We start from the raw sequence: 26,682 nt of genomic DNA, 5'->3' as shown, positions 1-26,682 counted from the left end.
GATCAACGAAAACTTGATATGATTTTTTCACCTGAAATAGACAACGGTCGTTTGAAGAACGAATCGGCCGCCAAAAAGGGAATAGTGCCTGCCGATTTAACGGGAATGCGTTATGCCCATATACAGGACATTATGTTATTATAGGGTTTGAGGTCGCGCCGGACGCCACACACGTCTGCTGACGTCTGACAAAATGCATCCTTGCAATCCTCGTGATATATATATATACCTGAGGTATGTGTGTAAAACACATAAAATGTAGTCAGCAGAACGTGCCGAAAAACCGGAAAACGGTTTACGCATAGTGTGTGGGTCGCAAAGACATATATATATATATATATATACCTATATTATATATAAATTTATGAATAATATTATGCTCACACACACATTATTATTATTATTACTATTATTATCATTACCGTCATTTGTCGCCGCGGCGGTAAAATTTCGACGGGAATCGGACGTTTCGACGATGACTTCATTATGTCGGCGTGGCCGAAGGGGTGTGATCGCAAAAGGGTTTATTATTATAGGCGGACGCGCGGCGGCGGCGACCACGTTTGGCGGCAAAAACTTCTGGCGGCGGCGGAGCAACAACCCTCGTCGTCGGCGCGCACCCGGTCCACGCCGCGCCGGCCGAGACACGCGACCGTCACATCGTGGCCGTCAGTTCTCGCCTGTTTCGCTAAGGGTGCAGACCTGCTGAATCGTCATGTACACAGGTGCCGGGCATGTGCTCGTCGCGATCGCGATCGCGCTCGTCGTCGTTTCGGCCGTGCCGCCGTCTCGCGGGGAGCTGATCATGGGTAAGACGTTTATAATTTATTATTGTTATCGTTATTATCGTTTTGATTGGGCACTGTAAACAAAAAAGCCGTTTGTATCGCAGTCCAACCGGAGACGGTTTATCGCGTTACGTCGTCGTGTGTCGGATTCGTCAACCGAGAAAATCCCAAAAGCCGTTTTCAATATTTCAATTTATTTTTCACCTTTTAAAGTTGTTATCGTTATCGATACGTAAGCATCGAAAATAATAATAATATTAATAGTAAAATGTGACCAGACACTTAGTGTAGGTAACCAGACGATGAAAATAAATAATAATAAATAGTTTACGTATATTGTAAGCTGAAAATGCCAATACTATATTGACTATAATTATTGCACGATCGCATACAATGATAATATTATTTAAATGACTTGAATAAAATGCCTAATATTCAAGGTTAGGATATAAATAAAAGTTTCGTGTTATCATTTCTTTGAAAAATTATTTGAAATTAGAAATCACGGAGATATTTTAAAAGACAATTACAATTTACTGGTTTTATAATTCCATTATTTATAACATTGTAATCAAAGCTATTATTTTATTTATATAAATGTAGGAAATTATATAATCTGCAACTGATTGTTGTCCAGATCACGAAGTGAGCAAATTCACGAATAGTGTGTAACAAGACGTAAATAGTAGTAAATACTGTGTTTTGGGTTTTAGTGGAAATGTATGGTAAAAATGGATTTGTCGTGGATTACTCGAAAACATTATCATAATAACAACTATTATTAGTACTTTATAGATCTTATAGTTTTTCATCAAGACCAAAGTATACCTACGCGGTTTCGCACAACTATGGGTTTCTTTGATATAATATTATTTTAGTTAATTTTTTAAAAACTGTGCATGTTATATACCAAGTGGTTTCGAAGTAACAAAAAAAGTTCGCATCTCTCAACAATATGTAATAATAGGTTACCCATCGCGCGTTTCGGTAACGTCCATAAATTCTTGTCTAATTTTACGTTACAGTTAAACTGTATTTGTATGAATAATAAGATTAAGTTTATAAGTTTACAATAATTTCTTGAAAATTCTAAAACTAACTTCATACTTTGTTACGATATTGTATAGGTATACAACTATTATTTTCCTGGTGCAAGATGATTGCATTTATAAAGAAAATAAATCTTCAACAAAAAGTGTTTAATATTTAGTAAAGTAGAAATTATTCATTGTTTCCTTGTCTTGCTCTAAGACTCAAATAACGTTTTAATTATACTAAGCATTTTTTTTTAGAAATTTTAGAACGTTTTTGAATTTTTATATTGTTATAAAACCACTTACAACACATGAAAAGATTGAGTGATGGAAATATGGTTGAAAAAAACCAAAAAGAGTTTAAACTTTGAAGGGTATTTATTTAACACAAGAAAACATTTCTAAATGGAATTATTTAAAACAAGAATACGGTTTTTATAAACTGCATATTTTAATGAATTGTAAAACCCATTTGATATTTTTTATAACGTAATAGTGTTAGAACAATATATTGTGTTTATAAATGTATTTTATGACCATGCTCTATCGCTTGAAAATTAGTTGTTCACGTCCGCATTTCTAAAATACCTACATCAGTGGTATGCCAACGAGTGGCTTACCCAGATCAGTGGATCTAGTAGTTCTATAGTGTCTACTGTCTACCTTTTTCCTAGTCAGGTAATAAAAATTGTTTTAATTGGAAAACGAAATCATGGTTAATTTTATAATATTAAGAGTATATACTTATGAAATGATATAATGAAAGTGAACCATTTGAAAAATATTGAATGCAATAATGAAATCTCTGTTATTTAAATACCAAATATTTTAAAGTAGGTACTGTATATGAATATATTTCTCTTTTAATTTAACGATTTTCAAAATAAGAATAAATTGTTTTCGTTAGAAAACGGAGAAGTAATTGGTTTTACAACCATGTTTTTTTGTTGGTTTTTTTTTTAGGAAGTAGCAAATGTGCTCAATATTATTTTCTTTCGAAATCGGAATGTAAACCGTACTGTATACATTATTATTATTTTAAGAAAGCTATAATTATTTTCAATTTTTTTATAAAATCACTAAACACCGCTAACATTGTATGAAGTATCCCTGTACAGTACCTTTATAATATACATCGGTAAATATTAAACGCATGCTGTGTTATACGCTGCAAAAACACACACATGAATAATCTGTAGGTGTGCGTCTTTCTGTATTATTACACACTATACTATACGACTTATGTGATATTGTGATAAATTGTTTTTAATTATGATTTATGTTAAGATATAAGAAATAATATAATTTGTTTTTAATTTGCTTCTTTTCTATTAACTTTTTTTTAATTATGGGGCAGCGTAAAATCAAATACTACATAGGTATGATGAAATATAGTATGGGTATTCAAATTAATACTGTTTAGACGTTTAATTATATATTCTGTAGTTGTACTTTATTTTGAGACCGTTGGAGACATATTTTGTAGAATAAAATGAAAACTTGAGTTTGCTACATTGAACAATATACATTTTTTTTTAAATTTTCGTGGAATTGTGTCGGTATGTATAAGGTCAATATGTTGGATTTAGAGTCGTTGGCGCACGCAGGAGATTTTCTCGGTGAGGGTTGCAGTAGAAATATGATTCCCCTATTTAGTTTTTTCATGCATATTTTTATTACTTGTCCACCTTTTATAATATATTACTTTGTAAAGTCAGCTGTTGGTTAATATTATGGAAATTTTTCATTCGTCAACTACCTTACGCAAAAAATTAAATACATTTTGAACAGTTATAATAAAACGGCTCAAAACTTGATAATAAAAGAAGCACATAAAATTCACTTAACAATTAATTTTGAATTTATTATATTTACATAAATACAAAAACAGTGAAAGTCACTCTGCTGTATGGTAGGTTTTGAGTGTACCTACACTGTCATTGAGTGGTGAATTCCAAGAAAATGATCCGAATTGCATATGAAAAATGATTCCAGGAGACTACAATTTATTTATATTACTATAAGTAAATTATTTTTCATTTAGTGATATGGCCTGCAGAACTAATTTTTGCCAAAAACATGGGATAAATTGTATAATATTTATTTTATTATACTATAATGTGTACCTATAGGTACCTATATTGTTATCAACTTATAACTTCCGTGCATTAGAATGGTGTGAATAGAGGTGTATGGTATAAATACGTAGCTTACAATTAATATAATGTTTGGAATATTTCATTGTGTATCAAAAATAATAATTTTAGTAAATGTGAAAAGTTTCAAATCCCTGCATTTAATATGTATTGCATTACAACAAAATACCTGAATTCATTATTTTTGTTAAATATCTAATTTTATCAAATAATGAACTTGAGGGTTTATAAAAAAAAAAATATTAGTTGAAATTTTAAATAAATGTAAGAACTATTTATGAAAAACCTTGCATTCAATTTTTAAGTCTTAGCTGTTCAAATTGTAATTTAAATTAATTTTTAACTAAAGAATAGTTTTCCAATTGTTATGAAGAATTCTGAGTATTACAAAAATTTAAACTTCATGCTTTATAAAAAAAATGTCTAGATTATATCGATATTTACAATTGCTGTAATAACAAATTATGAGTTACGTTGTATTATAAGTTTGACCTATTATTGATTAATAAAGAGAAATTATATTAATATATTATAATATCAAAAAGTTAAAATACAAAGAGGTAATACAAAAATATTTTTGAAAATAATACTATAAGCTTTAATTAAAAGCTTATATTAATAAAATGAAAATTTCGAGTATCAAAGCTCTTCATTTTTGAATTACAAAAAAAACAAAAACAAAATGAAGATTTTGTAAAAAACTGATGTTGAGTAAATATTCCCGTCCCAATATCATTTGAATACTAATACGTAATTACATAATTCATCTCTCACTCTCAGAATCTAAAATATGAGGTAAAGAATAGTAATGTCATAGATTTGGTCACTGAATCGAAGACAATTATTAGTATTTAGTAGATATTCATTTTTGAGATTTTCGAAAAATTGAATTACCGTGAGTAAACGGAAAACTGGTCAGTGAAAGATTTTGGTTTTGATTACCACTGCTTGCTGGGAAGTTTATTTACCACTATTTATGTGTATTAAGCACTTTTTAATGATCTAAGCCCTAAGGTATAGGTACTTAAAATATTTACCGTTTCATCTTAGAATTTAATGAATATGATGAAGTTTTTAAATATTTTGATGTAGGTACAATCGTACAGAACTTGAAAATTAAATGTTTTTACAGATATCATTTACGATTTAATTTTTTTATTCATACTTTATTTTGTTGGTAAATCTCGTATATGCGTCATATAAAACACACCTTTTATTGATGTATTTCATTTTGAATTAGAATAATTGCTTTCAAAAATCACTTACTTCATTAGTGATTTATTCAAAATCAATTATTGTCATCAAAAGTTCAAAATAATAAACAAATATATATATTTTTTATACTATGAAATGTAAACAATTTTTTTAATACTCAATTTTCAAGACTAGATAATAAGCTCAAACAGTTAAAAATGGATATCTATTGCGTTATTTCAATTATATCATATAGATACATTTGTATAAATTAAATTAATACAAGTTTAATGACTTTAATTTAAATTTCTATGCTTGTGTGTTAAATATTTTTAGACCAATAATAATTTTACTGGACTAGTTTTGTATTAACAATACATTTGATATTTTATTATTATAATTATAAATAAAGGTAACAGATTACCTTAATTGGAAAAATTTTTCAGCATATCAATACAGTGTATGTATTATTATATACATTTGTACGTATATTTAAATAATAAAAAAAAAATTCTGTCAAAACCTTTGGCTGTAGTAGAAATGTTGGCGATGTTAAAATAAATAAATAAATTAATCGATAATATTAGGTAGCGGTTTTTCTAAATTTTCTTAAAAATGCGATCACAACCTTTTTGGTTTTAAATTTGTGTCCAAATTTTAATTGGAAATCTAAACTATCTACTAAATTTCCGAAGCATTTGACGGTTCTAAACATTTTCACACTTAATAATTTCTTTGTTTCACGATCAAAACATTAGGCAATATTTAATACATATTATAAGTTTTTTCTTTTTAACCAAAAATATATTTAAATTTCTTGTGTACATAAGATGAGACAATTTACAAAAACAATAAGAAAGAAAACTAATCAAACTTTTTTCATAGTCAATTTCATCGGATTTCATTCTGTAACGGTAGCTTTACAGTTCTACAGGTTTTTGATAGGTATTTCTTCAATCAATTTATTGCGAAGTCTCTACAATAATTTGTATCCAAGTTTTATTATTTTTCAGATTCATTTTTCCAGTGGTCATATTATATTTCTCATTTAATTTCTCTTACAAATTTAGGATTGAAATTAAAACTTTTTGCAAAGTGTTTTGTTTAGGATTTCATGATTTGCACGAAAAAGATTATTTATTTGTCAAACGGTCAAACAACAGTATATATAGCATAATATAATATTGTATACACTAAACACTATGTATAAGATTATATTGCTGTAACCACACCTTCTATGTAAGTTAAAAGCGAGTTTTAAGACGTGGAAAGAAAAATGGACATTTACTTCTTTTCAGAAAATTTCTTTTGGGTATTGATTCGGTGGAGATTAAATAACAATACAAATTCTAATAAAAAAAAATTGAATAAATTGAAAAACTGTATACATATATATCATATAGAAATCAAAAATGATCTCTCATAAGATTTACTGAAAGCGTCGTCGTGTGACAATATTATAACCCGTGAGGTATACTTTGTGAGATAAAGATTGTCTAGTAACATTGTTAAATGCGAACTCAGTGATGAGTGGTATTGTTGAGACGGAGTGGAGGTTCCCACGCACTCAGGATTTGATCGCTCTAGGTCATGAAAATGTTTTCGCCCTTTTCCCCAATAGCTATTTAACACTTATAGTATATTTCATAAAAAAAAGACCATTCATAAAATAAATATTATTCATATAAAAAATCGAATATGATCGCTCTATTGGCCGTTTGTCACGCTCCGTTCAACTATGAGCGGTAATGTAATATAGGTATATACTAAATATTGGTGTATTTTATTTGTTATTGATATTATTGAATATTCTGAGCAAAGTGAAGAATAATGTATTAGTCTTACGGTGATGATTTTATAAAATTATCTTTTTATGTTGAAATTGAGTACCAATGGTATTTTTGGATTTTTTTTATAGTTTTTCCGAGCGCAAATTACAACTACTGTCCATCGTAAAAAAATTAGTGACCCGATTTATAGCTTGGAGATATATTTTCGAATTCAATGAATTATTGTTTATTTAAAATTTAATATACCAATACATCTTAATCATGCGCTTACGAGTGACCTATCACTGAATGTGTCCAGGTTTTTTTTAACTCGAACACTTGGATAGAATTATATGAAAGATTTCCTTACCCTTCCCTAAATATTTTACCTATGCAACTCTCAAGATGACCATTATATAGTTTTAAAAAAATGAATTATTCAATTATGCGTTTTGTATTAAATAACCAACCCAAAACAGTCAGGCGTTAAAGTTTTTTCATATATTGGTCTTCTTATTTCTATTCTCAGTGTAAGACAGATGGATTTATTATTCGCATTTCACAATAAAAAAATAACAATTTGTCTGCCATTTAACTCGCTGCTATAGGTAGTGCATATAAACGATATAAGTATTTATTAAAATTATTATTATTTGAATGACGGTAGTTATACAATATTGTGTCATCGAATTGTAAAGTCCCGCCAGATTTTCCGACACACACACACACTCATAACATTTTTCGTCATGCAATCAAGACACAAAACCAAAATTAATCCCATAGAGTTAGGGAGGATGGGCTATTGAAGATGCTTGTTTTATTTTTTTCATGGTTTTCAAAAAAGAACGCACATTCGACTTTTATAGGTGTATATAGGTCGATACCTAGTGTTTTTTTACCATTAGGAAATTACCTTTTGCCCTACGTGCCAATATTATCTATACTCTAACAGCCGACTTATTAGGGCCTAGAGCGCAAATCGGCCAATGTTAAATTAGGGGCTTCACAAAATACACCCCCTCCCCTACTCCGATCATTCGTAGGGACTCCAAATCAACAATAACCTACTGGTGACCCAATCCCTTGATCAGACCCCGTGACTTATGTATCATGTCAGTACGTGCAGGAACTTGTTTACAAGTTTTTAGTCAAAGTCTTTGTATAATAATATGAAACCTCACTTAGCGGATAGGATATTAGGGTATTTTGATACACGTAATGCGCATGTACTAACCAATTAATCCAAGATGTTAGGTTTTCATTTTTTCAGAATGTTAAATAAATTTTTTGTTCTATTTCCCAATGAATACAATAATGATTACAAAAATTAAAAATATTTCGTAAGTTGGAAGTAGGTGTAGCACTGTAGGTACAGCCTAAAGTATTACAATACTATTATTAATATACTATAGCAGTATTATAGTATGAAAGAAATATTATGAGGATCGGTGCTCGGCCGTACCAGGGCCAAAAAAAACTATTACTTCGAAGAGAATTGTCTTACGACAACGCATATCCGGCTGTCACACCGCTGCCTATAACATAATAATAATAATAATAATAATAATAATATTTTTATTATATTATTAGGTATTATAAATTAAAACAATAACAATTAACAAGTAACGAGTACTTTTATTTTGTGTCCATGCATTTTACTTAAATCTACTAAGTTATCTTGCTTACTTTTTTTCCAAACGATTTGCGGAGCACAGGCGAAGTATTTAAAGTTTTAAAAACTTTCTTTATACCCACTGCTGCGTGACAACGATCATTGGATGCTTCCAGTAGACATAAAATAGGGAGACTCACATTTTGGATGCCTCCATGTACATCGTTTACTTCTTATATACAATATCTTATATATCTTTGAACCTATAGGCACTATACAACCGTTGTCCAGCGGTCGGTATTACGGTATATTTTTTTTAACGAGGTGAGTTTGCTGCCATCGCTTTTTAACGAGAATCTTGTATATGTACCTATATAATATGTCTGTGTCGTATATATACTGAAACACTACGAAAATATTATACGTACAATGTAGCATTATTATAAGCGGAAATACGAATGTCGAATGCGAATAATATATATTCTATTATATCCAATATTTTATGTTAGAAGCGCATAGCATATTTGATATATAGATACCTATTATAGTTAGCTCACCTTAAAGGATTCTCTCTGGAGACGCCTTCCTGCGTCCCGTACGCCTCTGTAGACGTGTGTTGTATATGTGTAGGTACCCTACACCCCCACGGCGTCTACGATTTTTCCGGAATAATCTTGCCCACGTGTTTTCGTCGAATTTCGAGCGGTGTCTTTTTTTTTTTTTTAATTTGACGTTCTCGACCTCTGTAAATCTCTTCGTAATCATCAGAGCGTATAGCTAGTGCATTTTACACATAAAATATAATAGTTACAACAGCACGAACTTTATTTTCCGACGATCTGCATTATACTTTTTAACTACTATAAATTTGTGTTCTATTTGTAAAAGAAATCAGACATCATTTTTTTGCGTAATGCGCGTTTCCCGAGACACAATCACGTGCAATTTAACGATTATGTTTTCGCCATTTGATCACTGTAAACGACCGGAGAAAAATTAAAAATACGTTACAGTCGCTCGCAAGACCGCGTTTTTGAATAAAAATTAGTTGCATGAATGGAGCAGAGTACATTTTGTTATGTTTCGATCCATATATGTAAATAAACCAAATGCGCAACTTAAGCTTTTAGAACAATAGTACGAGATGTTATTCTAACGACGTCATAGTAATATTATAGGAAATCTACCTACAATAATGCGTATATCTTATCGTTTTAGGGATAATAGTGGTGCATATAGTACCTATGTAGTTTAACCTAATCTGTAAAACAGCTAGTAATATTTACAGGGAATATTGAACCTGACCTACATATTTACAGATGTCGTAAATGTTCCCGACTAAATTTTTATGCCACGTGAAAAAAAGGTGGTGTAAGTGGTTTTCACGACGTTCGACAAAAAACCAACGAAAAAAGTGCACCTTATTTGTACTTGGGTTTGTTAATACTGTGCAAAGTATGAATATTATAAAACAAACAATTTAAAACATTAAAAAATCATTCTATCTAATGTCAACGTAGTGGTGGAAATGTTGAATCCAAAACTTGCAGTAGGTACCTACGAATTAGTTTACAATGTAAAAGTTAAAATAATATAATATCTCGTAGACAACTGTTGTTGCTTTCAAATTTCAATACAATGTAATACAATTATGTATCAAGAACGCCACATTGAACCCAAAATTAGTTTATTGATGCGATTAATAATGTACATCCATATTTTTCCTTCTCAGTGTATTTCAACAACGGTCTTATAATAATTTAATTTTCCCTTTAGAATTTAGAATTTTATACTTGTTCAATCTATTTAACTAGTTGAAAAGCATCACGTTGTTCCTAAAAAGTGACTATACTCTATTAATTATAAATATATATATTACAGAATATCGAATTATATAATACCCACATGTGGTAAAAAATACTAGTGCAGCATAATATACGAAATAACTGTTTTCTGGTTCTCGTTAATATTATAATGTGAAGTATACTGTTGACTTTTAAACGTTATTTTTTTTTCATCGGAAAAAAATGCATTACATACATATTCAACAGATATATTATGTTATTTATTTCAAGATAAAATAAACATGCCTCATGTCAGTTAATGTCTATTTTAATAAGCTTACTGTTCACTTATCACTTTAATAATTAATGAACCTTAAAATTGTTATGTTATTGTTTAAATCTTTGATTGTCAGTCATTTTTTTGTGATAATATTACCGTGCCTTACATTGCCTGGTACGATGTTTGTTTAAAAGTGATTATTGAGAGGAGCAGTTATTAATCCGATAACTAATTAATAAGAAAAAATATTTTCAATATTTTATGAGTAGGTTTTATTTATTTTTTAAAAATTACTTATATATCAATCAGTATAGCAATTTAGTTTATAATGAAAATCAAAATTCTAGTAGATAACAATGACAATGTTTGAATCAAGTTGTAATAATGAACAACTTTAAATGATAAAGAAAAGTAGTAAGTATAGTAAAATCAGCAAAAATTTATGTGAACAAATATTTTAAATTTAAATTTTATATCGAGAAAAACTGTTTTGTAAACCACGTTATTTGAAAAAGAAATATTTTGAGTGTTTTTATTTAAAAAATAAAAAAATGTACATATTATATTACTTTTGACCTGAGAGTTCAGCAAAATGTATATTTGCTATTTTGAAATGGAAACGGGTTTTTTTTTTCATGGCAATAATTGAAAAATCTTATTTGTTTTGTTTTCATCGTTCACGAATTGGTAAATTGAGGTAGGTAAACCAACTCAACTCTAAAAGTTCAAAGTAACTTTTGAAAAAACCCGGGGGGAAAAAAATAAAACAACGTTTGAAATAAAAGTTTGTCAAAATCATGTTGCATGAAATATGACTGCATGGACACATAATATTATCGACCATAGAGCTTTTAAAATTATTGAAGTGGAAATCATCTCAATACACGATCTATGCATGTATTGTTGTGTTTTATAGTTCAGTCTTATTTTTCTATTAAATATGAAAACATCAGTAAACACAATAGAAATTGGGTCTATATCTTCGCCTCAAATGCATTATATTATCATGTAGGCATTCATATACACATGGCGTTCAACCGTTGGATCAAGTCCATTAGTGATATTCAGACAAAGTCCGATAGATGTTCGATGGAAAACAGAGGTGTAACAAATTAGTGCCTCACGATACAACATTATTTGTTGTCTGATTTTCGACTAGTATTTACCGGTCGTAAATAAAGTGGTTTATCTGCTATATTTCTTAGTTTTCTTTATGGTTTTCACTTTTCCCGAATCCATCGATGACGTCTAATGTGTAAGATAATTCTGATATACGTGTTATACTTTTGGCTTAAATTGTATGTAGACAACCTGTGGCTGCAACAATAAGTTTTAAAATCAAAGTGAACAGATTTCGAATATACGCAGGCACTTAAAGAAATATATTTAGGGCAATCTACAATAAAACATTCATTTTTGGAATTAACTATTTGAATTGTAGTTAAGTACCTACTTTCGTATTTATTCTAAAATTAAGTATATATAATTTGTAAATACCTAATGAATCTGTACTATATAAAATAAAAAAACTGTGAGGAATTTAATAGGTGCATGGCCATAAGATTAGCTAAATCTTTGCAGTTAAAAGGATTTATATTTTCAACACGACTTATTATTTTTGATTATTAATTCAAAATGTTTTTTTTCAATATTAAGCGATTTGAAAGTTCAAGACTATGAACCTTTATAAAGTTTGTATAAACTAACAAATTATGATCAAATAATATTAAGTTCTAAAATGTTCGACAGTAGGTATGTATGTTAATCGATTGAAAGTGTTACCCTTTGGGAATTTTAGCAAAATGCTATTAAATGTTATATCGTTATGGACAAACTTTGTTCAATAGAAATTTAACGGTAAAATTAAAAAAAGGGTTGGTACTAAACCAATTTTGTTTATAAAAAAAAAATACAATTCGTGTTTACTGTGAACCTATCAGAACTTTTATGATTTAATTTTTAGGTTATGTCGAACCTCACGTAACCCAGCATAGTAGCATGAATATAAATTACATAATAATATTTATAATTATAATATCTATTAAATAACAATGATTGAGAAACTATTATTTTCCTAAATGTTTCAACAATAATCGTCAGATTTAAAAATATACCCTTATTAGTTATAGTTATATTTTCCTTCTCCTAAACCCAACAATATGAAACAAATTGGTGAAAATAATATTATTAAAAATGAAGTCACGAAATCTTGAACTTTGTTCGTAATGCAGTTAGTGTCGTGCCGTTCTATAGCAGTTGACACATTTTATGCTTCAAGTGTTACATAATATACCTACGACGTAAAATTTCAACAGTTGATAGTGTTTCGGAATCTCCTCTGCACCGCAGAATACGCCCCAGGCACCTGTAAAACCGCAAACGCAAAACAACAATTGAAATCGCCAAAAATCGACGAATCTTACCCAACCCGGTGAGGGGGGAGGGGAGGGTGTAGGGTCGATAATGTAATATTGTGTAACACGCATTACAATATTATTGGAAATTAACAAGCGACGTGTGCCCGTGTAGTCCGCGGGTGGATTAAACGCCTTAGCCGAGAACGTGATGCGTACGGTTCGGCGCCTAAACCGGATGCGGGTCACCGCGAACTCTGCGCGCCGCGGTGGGTGTGTGGGTGGCGCCGCCTAACCCGCCGCGGATACGCGTAGTTTTCCGCGGAAACGCAAATAATAATTATTACTACCCGCCCATCATGTGTGCGTACATTGCAGACGGCGGATATTTTGAAATTCGCCTCGCCGTTTCGACCCGCGTTGCACGCACGCCCCGTCGCTCCACAACGGCAATATCGTTACGATATCATCGTCTCCGAAAACAACAACAATATACGCGAGTTACCAGCTCCGCACCCGTGTAAGTGCGCCTACACATATGTAATACTGTGTGCACTGTGCGTGCGTGTTGTACGATGTTGTGCCCACGCGCCTCGTCCGCGTAGTGGAATTTCCTCGGAACGGAAACACGTGCGAATAATACCGCGATCGGCCGGTGCGACTCACACGTACATTGCATTGTGATGTGGCGGCGTGTACCTAATAATAATAATAATAACAATAACAATATGTAAAACGCGCGGCAACAACGATAATAACAACAGTCGCGGGGTAGGTACCTACCCAATACCCATATGCGTACAAAAGCGTAGGTCTCGGCGCACATTATTGACGGCCGTGATTTGGACGGTCCGAATGGGGGGGGGGGGGGTTGTAAAGGGAGAAAGGGGTCGTGTACGTCCGGTCGGGTTCGCGCCGGACCGGCCCGGTCCATCCGGTGGCGATCTGCTCGGACCCCCTCGCCCCGGTGTAGTATTATTAACACGTGGCCGCATTGTTTTTGATTCCGTTTATATAGCGTGCATTATACGTATATATTTGTATTATGTACCTATGGGGTGTTTGGAGCAGTCTGTTTGGCGAAAAATCATAATTGAAAACATTTATAACAATACACACGTGCGCTGCTGTACATAATATAATATCGTATAATATACCTAGTCTATACGTCATATCGCGCCCGCATAGCTCGCCTCACCGCCGCCGCCACAGCTCGCCTCACCGCCGCCGCCACAGCTCGCCTCACCGCCGCCGCCACACACGATAATAATAATAATATTGTAGTAATATTATTATATTATTATTATTGTCGTGTATAGGTGCACTGGCGTGGACCGGTACATTGAGCAATATTCGAATAGCCGACAGACCTAGGGCCATGATATTACGGCGTGGCAAAGTGTGCGATATTGTTATTATTATTATTATTATTATTATTATTATTATTATTATTATTATTACCGTTGCGTGTTGCCAAACTGCGACCTCCATTATCGCTGTACCTACTACCACGTGGTAAACCGATATGTACCGCGGTAGAGCGGGTAATTGCAGATTTAATACTAGGAATCCGGTACAATTTGCACCGTATGTGCGCCACGACAGCCGACGGTGACGAGGACGAATTCTCCGGATTCCTCGTATATAATATAGTGCGCCGCTGCAGTCACCTGTCCTGCATCACGGTGTAGGGTGGTCGTGCGTATGCATACTATAATGGTGTGCGGTCGGCGTTACGAAGGGAATACTTGATTCGTACGAATAACTTTGTTCGACTTTTGTATGGTACGTAAAAAACCTCGGAAACCCGACTTACTGAGAGTAAAATATGTGAAACTGAAGCAACGCCAAAGTCTTTACTCCGTGAAAAATGCGATAAACGTCCGCCATGGGTGTCGGATGATCCCGAGTTCACCCAGCCTGCTGATACGATCGGAAACCGACGATTGAATGGATTTTTGTCACTTCATCACCAGTGACTTTAATGTGCACATTTCTATTATTATATAATATATGATTTACATTACAAATATTTACAATATTTCACTGTGTGTATTACACTGTCATAGTAGGAGCCTATTTTGATTGTGGCTCTACCCTTAACTGATAACCAGTTGTCACTTACCATAATATACATTATAAGCTTGTTGTCTTGTTGAATGCATTATAATTTATACAGATTACCAGTTACACTAACTACTTTAATTATCATTAACCAACAACCGAGTAACAATGTACTATTAACGCACGTGTCTATAACGACCAAGCAAAAATAACCAATAACCAAGTATCTAAGTATAGTTTTGACGTAAATTATAAAATCATAAAGTTTATCATAAATACCGGTGATTCAGTCGACTGATTGTCCGAAAATGATCTATCTATGCAGACCATTGAACAACCATCTGTTTAATTTATGAGCAAGAATAGATGTCTAACCGACAGAAAGAAACATGGAACTTTTTCTACGCAAAAATCGTTCACAGAAAAATTCTATAAAAATCAAATTGAAAATAATACAGAATATTGTGGAGACAATACATTTTTCGCTTGATTATCGAAATATATAAGAGAAAGTGCATAATATATACTATACAACTCTGTAAAACGTTTATTTGTATCATAAGTTAAGTAAAAAGTAAATCAAAAACATTTGTCCATTGGTACTTACAAATAATCCGCAATTCGAAAGATCTTATCTGCTTGGAATAAATCTCTATTTGTCGGTAAGCGTTTGGTTTAAAAGATTTTTTTCTTGTTTTTTTTTTTCATTAAATGTTTTCATTGGAATTCAATCATTGGATTAAAATATACTACAGATATACGAGTCGATAAACGAGTTTAAAATAAAAATGTGATAATATTTACAGACTTAAAAGAACGAATTATTTTTAAATCACTCTCTTTTCTTTTTAAAATACATAACGGTTTAAATCTATAGAATATTATAGAAACATGCTTTATTAATACTTGGGTTATCCTGAATTATGATAAATGTATATGAATTAATTGCAAAAACAAACAATAAGTTTCTCGGAGTTAAAATTACTATCGTCTTTAGAGAATACGTTTTCTTAAGTTTCCAGGTTTGATGAGTTTTAAACAGAATTAATTTAATTTTAAATTTAACTGTCCGCTGTAAATGACTAAATATAAAATCTAGATTAAAAAATTATTTTAAGCCCCGTGTATGCGGCAGTATAATTTTAACAACTTAACTGTACATACATCTATATAATAATGAACATCTATTATACATACATGTATATTAGTTTTGTGTTTTCAAAGCTGTAATTATTAGTTTTTTTCATCATCATCTATACATAATTTAAACGTTATTTTCCATATTATGTGACAGCGTATGATATTATTATCTTTTTTATGTGGTATACCTAAGCATATTTTAGCAATGAAGTAACTTTGATATTTTTACTACACCATTTCACATTACCGTACATTAATTAAAATATTTTAAAGTTAATTATATATAATATCCTAATTGGACGATGTACATGCAATTAAATATGCATTTGTAATGTACATTCAGACGTAAAATTCTGACGACAGATCGTACTCGAACATTTTACAACCGTAATAATATTATTGACGTCAATTAAATCTCAATGTGTTACCTATTAAATATAAATATCGATTGCCGATTAATGGAGTTTTGGGCTGTGTGTATAATTGTACAATATAATATATAATACTCACTAGTCTATTATGCGATAATATGCTAGATTTCATGGAACCACGATCCATAAAAAATTTGAAGGGCTCCAAGATTTATCCAGATTATCTGGATACATTTTATTATTAGGAATCGAAAAAGTTACGAGTCATGCCTACCTGTATACGGTTATAAAACTAAAATTCAACCTGTCGACGAATAATTACATCAGCGAACCGATCAAGTTTCGGAATAGTTGTTGCAGTCCACCGAGTTTGTTTATGCGAATATCGCCGACACGGGTTAAATTCTACGTTCTAACATAATATCGCGAATTGAAAATATTTTCGTCCCCGCATAACATTGATGGTGATAATAATAATAACGATGCAACACTCGTGCACGGCTTTCCAAATCAATATATAAACACGATTATCTTCACTGTTGTCATCGTCATAGACCTTATGCCACTAGACAAGGAATGAGTGTATGGAAAGCGTAACAACATAGAGGGCGTTTTTTTTTATTATTATTCGATCACTCGTTACTCACGGTAGTCCGGGGCAGCAGGGCAATATATGGTAGGTATACATAGATTATTGTCTTTTTTTCGTAAATATAGACTACATCACTGCGAGATGTCACTCAGACCACATGCTGTTGCTATGCAGTATGCATAGTTGTTGACCAGTAGCACAAGGTCCGTGACTGTCGTTGTCGATCGTCTGCGTGTCGTAATGATAGTAATAATATTATAATATTATCACACCCAACTGTAGTTATCGCAACGCCAAATCGGTATTGTACTACGTTTATTGCGTCGTATTTCGCACCGATTTCGTAACCCGTTTTGCTGTTGTCCACGAGTGGCTCAAAGTCCATTTGATATAGTAACTGTAATAAGTGTGATATAAAAACGATTTATTGAACGTACATACTACATTCAGTTGGGGTTGGCATTAAATGTAATGGTTTAAGTTGAATGTTAAGTATAAACATATATTTTACAACATGGCCCATCATGCAATTAAATAAATATTTTGTCCGTATTTATTTGTGATTTTTAAAAAAAATTTCTATTGGCAACCATATATATTTTACATTTTGAAGCAGTAGGTTTTCCTGAAAATGTTGATGCACAATACTTAGTTTATATTGAAACGATTTAGGTACCTATCCTTGTGTATGTGCATTTAAGTTTGTAGATTAGTTAGAATCGAATTATTAGTGTTTGTACATTGTAGCCGTATGCAGCAGTGGCAGTATTTGAATTAAAAAAAAAACGGGGATGTAGAAGCTCTTTATTGTTTTCAGTTATAATCAAAGATTACAATTACCTAGCAATTTTGTCCCTGCAGTTAAATAATATGTATCTATAATAATGGTTTTGTACCATACATATTATATTATAAATATAAAATAAGGACTAAGTAACCATAAATGGAGTAAATTATGCGGGTGCTGGTTTCTTAACTGGCGGTGCTAATTAAAACACCTGTTGCGTTATTTAAATATGAAAATATAAAAAACAAACTGAAAACTAGTAAATCACTCTTCCTCAACATCGTACTGTAATATGCGACGTAAGTGTCTGTTTAAATGCCAAAGGTTCGGCAAAAATGCATTGTGGCGAGTTGTTTAAATGGTATTTTATGATGGAAATATTGATGGAATCGCAGAGATTGACCAAGAAAATTAACTCGACAAGTTGAAAACAGATCATCCGGTGTATAATATCTATATGTCAACACGGCCGAGTCTGTAAAATAATAATTGTCGTACACTATAGACGTCGTGTCGCCGACGCCAACGGTTCAATAATCCTGCCTGGAAACTGTAAATCGTATAATCGTAAATCGTTGGGTTTGTGTACAACGGACCCAGATATTATAATATGCACTACGATGCCGGCGGCGAATTTTGCGTAAATCGCGTCTTATACGCTCGTCGTTTGTGTATTATGTTATATCGCTCGACGTGTACAAGCCACGACAACCGAAGTACACTTTACTAAACGTAGAGCTCGTTTCTTGGCTTTCAAATATTATGAGGAGTTTGGCCGGTCACACTTGCCTGCATTGTCTGACACATCTTGCTAAACGATCCCGTCACTGGGCGAACACGTTTGATGCGCATGTTCCTAAATATTTTTTATACACAACCACTAGTCAACATTTTTGTTGGGGTTACCAGCTATAATGCCATCATTGATTCGTGATTACTATATACTTATTGCAGATACTAGGTACCTACCTATTTATAATATTCATCATCACAGTAATGTCAGAATTTCAATTTAAAAACGTTTGACCATATTTTTAAAAATGCCTTAAAGCTAAATTTGAAATAATTGTTTGATTAATCATGTGGAAGATCCGTGGATGGTGATTGTCCGTTGTATAAGTCGTTGCGATAAACATAACGCTAACCAATGAACAATGAAAGCTGTCGTGCTTTAAAGCACGTTTGAGCTTTCAATAGCGTATAAAATATTATAAGTAAATCATCATCAACGGATATACCCGTTTTTCCTAAGTGGACGCATTCTTATAAATCGCCTAAATAAGTTGTAATATATATTTTTTCTATTTATCACTCAAATATTTACAAGCGTGTTGCATACCTATATAACTAATATTTTCCAACAATGTGGATGACTCCTAATTTCCAGTTGTTTGCTCACAATTATCATTCTAATGATACCTATATACATTACATATCAGCATATTAAGCATTATTGGTCGTATGGTCACTTATTGAGAATATTATACACCCAAAACACAAAATTATTCAAAGTAAAACATCAAAAATTCGTAAAAATTGTACTCTCTTTCTTTCGCCCGTGCTAACAGCTTCCATGCCTCCTCAAAGTTGGTCTTGTTTGTACACAAATCGACACTATTACAATATTTAACATTTGATGGGTACTAAAATAAACATTATTTCATTTCTATGGTCTCGACAACCAATTATTTACCAATATTTTTTTTCTAAGTCTATATATAATACATTGGTAGAACAATAAGCATGTTTAACTTTTATTTAAATGAAAAATAAAAGCACACGTAGATACATTTGTTAAAAAACCATCAAGTATGACAGCACTTCGGCTTAAAAAATAATTAAACTGAAATCTTGATGCGTACAACACTATTTATATACAATACATATATATGTGTATTTATGTTATTCTTAATATTTAATACGACAGTACATATTAATATAATATTATACCAAATACTATACACAGTATGATATACGTTATGCATAGGGAAATGCCCATACGTATTTTGTTGTTGTGTTGTACGGTATCCTATTTTATCGTTAATATGCGGGTGCATGAGAGCGTGTTTGCCGAAAAATCGTCAGCGTTTTGAAAGTAAACACAAGCGTCTAGCGTTCTCCCAAAAGGGGAGAAAACGAATGATGACCGCGGACAGGGGGAAATGCGCAATGTGTATTCGGGTATAAAGCCATTAACGTATTTTTTCTCTTAAACAAATATCAAACATTTTGCTTATACATATAATTTAATATAAGTACAACGATGCCGCCAGTGGTGTCCGAGAATCGAATAACAATAAATATATCATTGTAATCGTTTTGCCATGGAATAAAAAAAAGTAGAAACAGTGAATCTATGGAATTCCTCGAAAATTGTAAATTCAATCCTCATGTTGAGTTTCTAAAAATAATATTTTTTTTTTTTTTATTCTTGTACATACAGTATTTTGTGTAAAGAAGTGTAGAGATTGGATGTTTTTACAAATAAAATGTTTGATTTTTAAACTTAGTGGAGCATATTTTTGAAAATTATACACTAAATGTATATACTATGCCAATATTTAAGTATGTGCAGGCCATGCTAAATATTAGGTTTACTATAGTTTCGATTGGAAAAGTATTTATTTTCCAGACCTCTGTATATAAAGCATAATATTTTTAGGAATTCAGATAGGTACAAACATGCATATTGATATGCATAATATGTTGTAGTCAAAGGTATAGAACAATATTTACTTACATCAGTAAGTAATAGTTCTACTTTAATCAATTTTGTGGTATATTAGATGGATTAGCATTTTTACGTAAGTATAGATGATGTTACTAAAGGCTTAGAATTTTAAAAGTATGTTATGCTTTTATGATATGATGAAGCTATGAACCTTGTAAAATATTTTAAATACACTTAGGTAAATGGCTGCCCAAAACATAAAGTAAGAATAAAATAATTAGAGTTAAAAACATTCCGGCTCCTTTGCATGCCTTCTTCTGTTTGGAATGTTCATTTATCCACTTTAAATAGTAATGAACGGACAAATAATCCAATAGAATGATGGAACTATCGCTTTTCTGTACTTGTTAATCAAACACATCCATCCATATGGAATTTAATTGAAAAGATGCGTTGAGATATCATGGCTGACAAAACATTTGTTACAAAGAGAATTAGGAAAATCACCCCCCCCCCCCCCGAAAAAAAAAAATTTGGAAACATTCAAAATAAATTAAAAATATTAACTGCTGAATATCATAATGGTGATAGAACCATAAATAACTTTTTACATGCAATAAGTAATATTTAGACATTTAAAATAGCCATAATATTCTATGTTTTTAACTATTTTATAATATTAGTTGCACATAATTAGTACATTTTTAAGAATGTATTACAATGATATTAATAATTATGAACAGACGTATATAAAAGTTATAAAAGTTGCCTAATTATGATTACATTATTATTTGTTATGATAAATATTATTTCATATAAATGTATACATTTTTTTAATGTACCTATAAATATGTTTAGAATTATCATTATTTTTTTCAAGAATTTATTTCTGATGGGTAATAATTAATCGGGTATTTTTTGCCCGGCACTTTTTCCATGGGCATTTCTTCCTCTTGTAATTTTTCCCAGATTCGTAGAAAATATACATTATACAATAGGTGTGTATCAATTATAATAAATTGAGTATCAGACATCAGTTATTACAGGTCTCCATATAACAGGTATTATAATATCTATATATTATGGGGGTCTATAATAATATGATCAATTGCAATGTACTCACATTTTGTAGTTTTATATGAACATGCAGAGTTGCACATACATACAGTTGGTCACTACTTACTGACAATATTTATTATGTGATTATTTCTGTAAATGGAAAGTACATAATCATGTACTTAACGGTTTACTGTTTACTAAATCTCGTTGGATGTAACTTGTTATATTACAGTCTTGTGAGTCACGCGATGTTTTCAAATTGATTTGCGCCCATTTAAACTGTAACATAGTCATAATATTTTCAGATTTTCAATGATAATATTCTGCAGGGTGATTCTTTAATTAAAGACTTCATTTAATTTATGAAACTGTTATTTTTTCAAAATATATTTTCACACAGTTCTACATTAAAAACAATCTTTTGTATGTTATACCGTTAATGTTTTTTAAATTTTACTATGATTAATGATAAGTGATAAAATACATATTTAATTTCATATTCAAAATATCAAAATACTTTTTAATTATTCCGCATAAGAAAAATGTAATTAAAATTATAGTCACCACTATTATTATAGTATTAATTTATAAGTTATAACACTTATAAGTATTTAAAGTTATGTTATAAGAAAATATCAATAAATATATTTAACAGAAGACATTTCAAGTCTAAGATTGATATTTCTTGAACTACCACAAAATTACCTATCTAATTATTACAGATAGTCATCGATATCTTTAATTTTTAATAGGACATTTAAAAGACCTATTATTTATTAAAATGGCATGTGCCTACGTATAATTTTTTATTATTCTAAGAACGACTTAAGAGAAAAATCACGTTAAATTTCAAGTGTTCTGCTCAAGAAAAATTTTCACCTCCTGCCCACTCACCATAAAATACGAAAATCTGGCTATGCCACTGCTTATTAAGTTACTTTCAAATTCGATTTTTATGTAGTACCTACTCTGGAAAATATATTCTTTTTTTGGAATATGAAATGAAAAATGTACGTATTCTTATTAAAAAAAGTTTAAAAATTAAAAACGCATGATAAATTTGCAAGCACAGAAAAAATATAATTTTTAAAAAATGTTATTCGTTATCGAAATTTTAATTAGTGAATTTTGTTAAAAATAAATCATTCAATATATGTATATTTTACTATATTTCATTGATAAATCAACTTATAACATAGATACCTACATAATACTTACATTACATTTTTAATAATTTCCTGTTGATACTACTCCCTATAAGCAACGCTTGTCTGGAGAATGGAGAGTCTATTATAAAATATTTATTGAATTTTAAGCACGTGTTTAAAGTTTGGTATAGTTTTAATTTATTTGCCAAACATAACAATAATAATGAATACAACGATAAAAAAAAACAGTCATAAAGTGTATAATACCTAATATATATTATATATATATGTACTTGACACTAAGTAATATTAAAATGATATTTTTGGATGAAATACAATAATAATAAAAGATGATTTCGGTAACACTCAATCAAATAAAAAATATGTACTTTGATAAAAACGTAATCCTGTCAAAAAATAAAAAATAAATTCACCAATATATACATTGACTGCGCAGAACACATACGCACAGACCAAATACAATGTATATATAGTATATACATACTTACAATATAATATATAAAGGTATAGATAGAGAAATATATAGAGAGAAGAGACTTGGCGTGCTTGGCGTTATAAGAGTGTTGACACGAGAACGATGAACATTTTTATTTATATATATATAAACATGTACTCAAGTCTCCACGATCGTGCATTTGTGGCGGCGACCTGCTGACATATTTTATTCCTTTATCCGACAACCGGAAGCATAATCGCATTCACTTGGGGTTTCCGGAAACCGACGACAACGGAACGAATCTTTTCGCGATCACGCGTATGCAGCGTAATATAATTTTATACACTTTGCGTCGTACTTATACGCCATATATTATTTAAGTATCGCAAGTGTAATAAATTGTTATCGAGTTATGTGTGCCCCGAACACGAGTGTCTATATAAACAATAATAATTTATGTAATTCACGAGTAATACGTGAATCTTCGTTTGGTGTATACATTTTACGAATAAAGTTATAGAAAAATCAAAACGTATTTTGGTTTAAAGAAAAACTTTGCTTTCATCAAATTACAATGGCTTGGATATCAGCTACTCGCACATATTATTATATTGTATAACATCAAGTTGATTGTTGATACAAAAACAATTTTTCGAGTTTAAAATAATTGTAAATCTACATAGGTATACTTTTCATAATAATACATTATACAATATAAATCTGTAAAAATATAACATCAAAAACAGCTGATAAATAATTTTAGTATTAACAATTCATAATAACCAAAACAATTTTGGAGTTCATTTAAGTACAGCTTATATATATGATATTATATAAGTACCTATACTACGCTGAAATGCCTGTAATACGCATGTGACGATATTTTATATGGTCCGTATAAAATATTGCTTTTTAAAACTGCTGTCCGGGGAATATCATCATGACAATAGTTATATTTTTTAGATTTGTTTTTAATCCCTGCGGACGACTTTTTTTATATCGATCGTTTACACCTTTAAAAGTTTTTGTCTGAAATATTTTATAGCTTTTCCTACTAAAACAAGTGTTAATGGCTACTCACAGTTGAAAAAAAAAAAGATTTATATTATAGGTACCTACGTGTATATTATTATGATAAAGCTGCAGCGCTATAATTCATAACAGGTAAAATGAGAATCCTCAGACACATAGAAAATGATATACTATATATATATATATACATAGTACATAACACTAGAACATAATCCATTAATATTTAATAATAAAATATTATGTATAAACCGCAAAATTTATTATTTTATTACCCATTGTATGGGATTGATTATCACTAGGAAATAATAAACATTTATACACTTTAAAGTATCTTATGAAGTTTAAAAGTAGTAAAATATAGTTATTTACTGTCGTTGTGGTGTTTACGCGCCGTCAAACAGTTTTTTAAAACGGAGTTCTTATGTTGCTAAATATATGTAGCTATATTGTTATTAAAGTTCTTAATTTATATTTTACGTTTTATTACTCGTTAACATAATTCGAATAAATTGTGTGATTTGATTTTGAATGCATTCCGAATTTTTTTCACGGCCCTTATGACTTGAAACATACTACTGTGTGTGTGAATCTACACTGACGTCTGATCCAATCTCTAAATTGCTGACAGCCTCCACGAAACACTATAGGTCCAGATCCAGACAACATTGAATTCTCAAATACTTGAAATCAACCAATTTAGGTAACCTTATATGATGCTGTATCAAAATGAAAAATATGTAAATCTTTTTTTCTCCATCTTTTTAATAAGTAAAGCCAATAATCTTTGTTGTTGTAGCTCTTTCAAATAAAAATAAAAACTACTATGTGTGCAATGTGTAAGGGTGATAGTAGTAGTAGTGGGGGATTCTGTCGTAATATGCGCTCAAGCTTAACAAGTTACGAGAATATAAATAGTAAAATATTTCACTGTAAAAGGTTTGCTACTCACTCTGCAGTAGATAATAATAATAATATTTCAATAAATATAACATTATGCATGCATTATATTATACCTATATATTGTAATAATACTATAATATCGAGAATCGCACGAATTAGCTTTACTAATAATTATCAATAATAAATTACAGTATAATACACGATGAGAGGAAAACAGTTTAATTTGACTGCAAAATACTCCGAATGAGACGATAGTTAAATTTTAATATTAAAGGCAGTATTGTCGATGCTAATAATAATCTATTTTCTACAACGGTGGTTGAATTTTAATTTCTGAATATTATTGTAGTACATTGTATTGTATACCTACCTAGGTGTTAGTTGAGTAAATCATGTTTTTTAAGCGCAATTTAATGAACAATTTTGAAGACTTGCCATACTTTCTTTGTAAAAAATATCTGTATGGGATTTAGCCTAATTGTCGAATGTTTAACATCATTTTGATATATATTTTTTTTTAATGAATAGCAGTCTGTGCTATTCAAATTTTAACGTGTACACGGATTATTATCGACCAGTGATTGAAGATTTAATTATATATACTATAATTTTAACCAGTATCATTATGATAGAACAGCGAATCAGAGAATGATCAACACCGATGAACGGAGCACTATATTTTGTGGCACATTCAAAACAATCTTATGATAGGGCTACAAAAAATAATAATATTTCAAAACACGAAACTCGTGAATTTCTTGACGTAATTTGCAGTTGATTTCTAGGTCCGAATCACTCATTAGAATCGAACGAAAATAGAATAAAGAATGCAATTTTCCAAAGTTTTTACTTTAAATAGTTAAATATCATCTGATGAAAAAATGAATACATTTTATCGGCGGACTCTAGTCTACCAGTGTGCTGTTCTACGATAATTTTTTGCGGGATAAGGATGATTATCGAATGGAAAACCTTAATGCTTTTGCACTTAAATACGTTTATGATGACGTTGTAATTTTCAATATTACGTAGGTACCTATAGAAGGGTTTTTCCGCTGTGTATTTAATTTGTCAAATCGAAAATGTGACGTAGGTAACAAAAATATATATTATAAAGTTTTCATTTTTGGAGTCAATTACGTGTAATTTGTGCTGGACGATGGAGAATACGGTCAGGGTAAACTACAGAGTGAGTGGGCTACTAAAGTATAAGTTTAATGCACTGCAAGGTTATTACTATACGTGTAGGTTCCTGATACACGTATAATAATAATAATAATAATAATAATAATAATATTAACAATGATTTAATGTACGATAAGCTGCTTACGGTTTGTTACTTCTGTTTAGTACACGGTCATTATTGTGGATCGACGAATAAAGTATGAGAAACTTGCATATCACCATTCCATGTTTCTAACACCTCATATTTATTTATCCCTTTATAATATTACACGACGTGTATTGTTAATAAAATCGAAACCGTAAGA

The 26,682-nt window shown here is 30.8% G+C and overlaps 1 protein-coding gene across 1 annotated transcript in view; it reads left to right on the top strand.

Moving 5' to 3' along the window:
• Nucleotides 1-660: 660 nt before the first annotated feature.
• The window catches only part of LOC111034399 (neurotrimin-like), a 174,485-nt gene continuing 148,463 nt past the window's right edge, over nucleotides 661-26,682 (top strand). Inside the window, exon 1 of the mRNA XM_022315618.1 lies at nucleotides 661-809. Coding sequence (XP_022171310.1) covers nucleotides 716-809 — 94 coding nt within the window. The 5' untranslated portion in view covers nucleotides 661-715. The remainder of the gene's footprint in view (nucleotides 810-26,682) is intronic.

Source organism: Myzus persicae, unplaced genomic scaffold (genome assembly GCF_001856785.1).
Source record: "Myzus persicae strain clone G006 unplaced genomic scaffold, MPER_G0061.0, whole genome shotgun sequence".
NCBI classification, from domain to species: domain Eukaryota; kingdom Metazoa; phylum Arthropoda; class Insecta; order Hemiptera; family Aphididae; genus Myzus; species Myzus persicae.
Note: the sequence above shows the minus strand (reverse complement) of the source record. Positions and strands in the feature narration are given on the sequence as shown.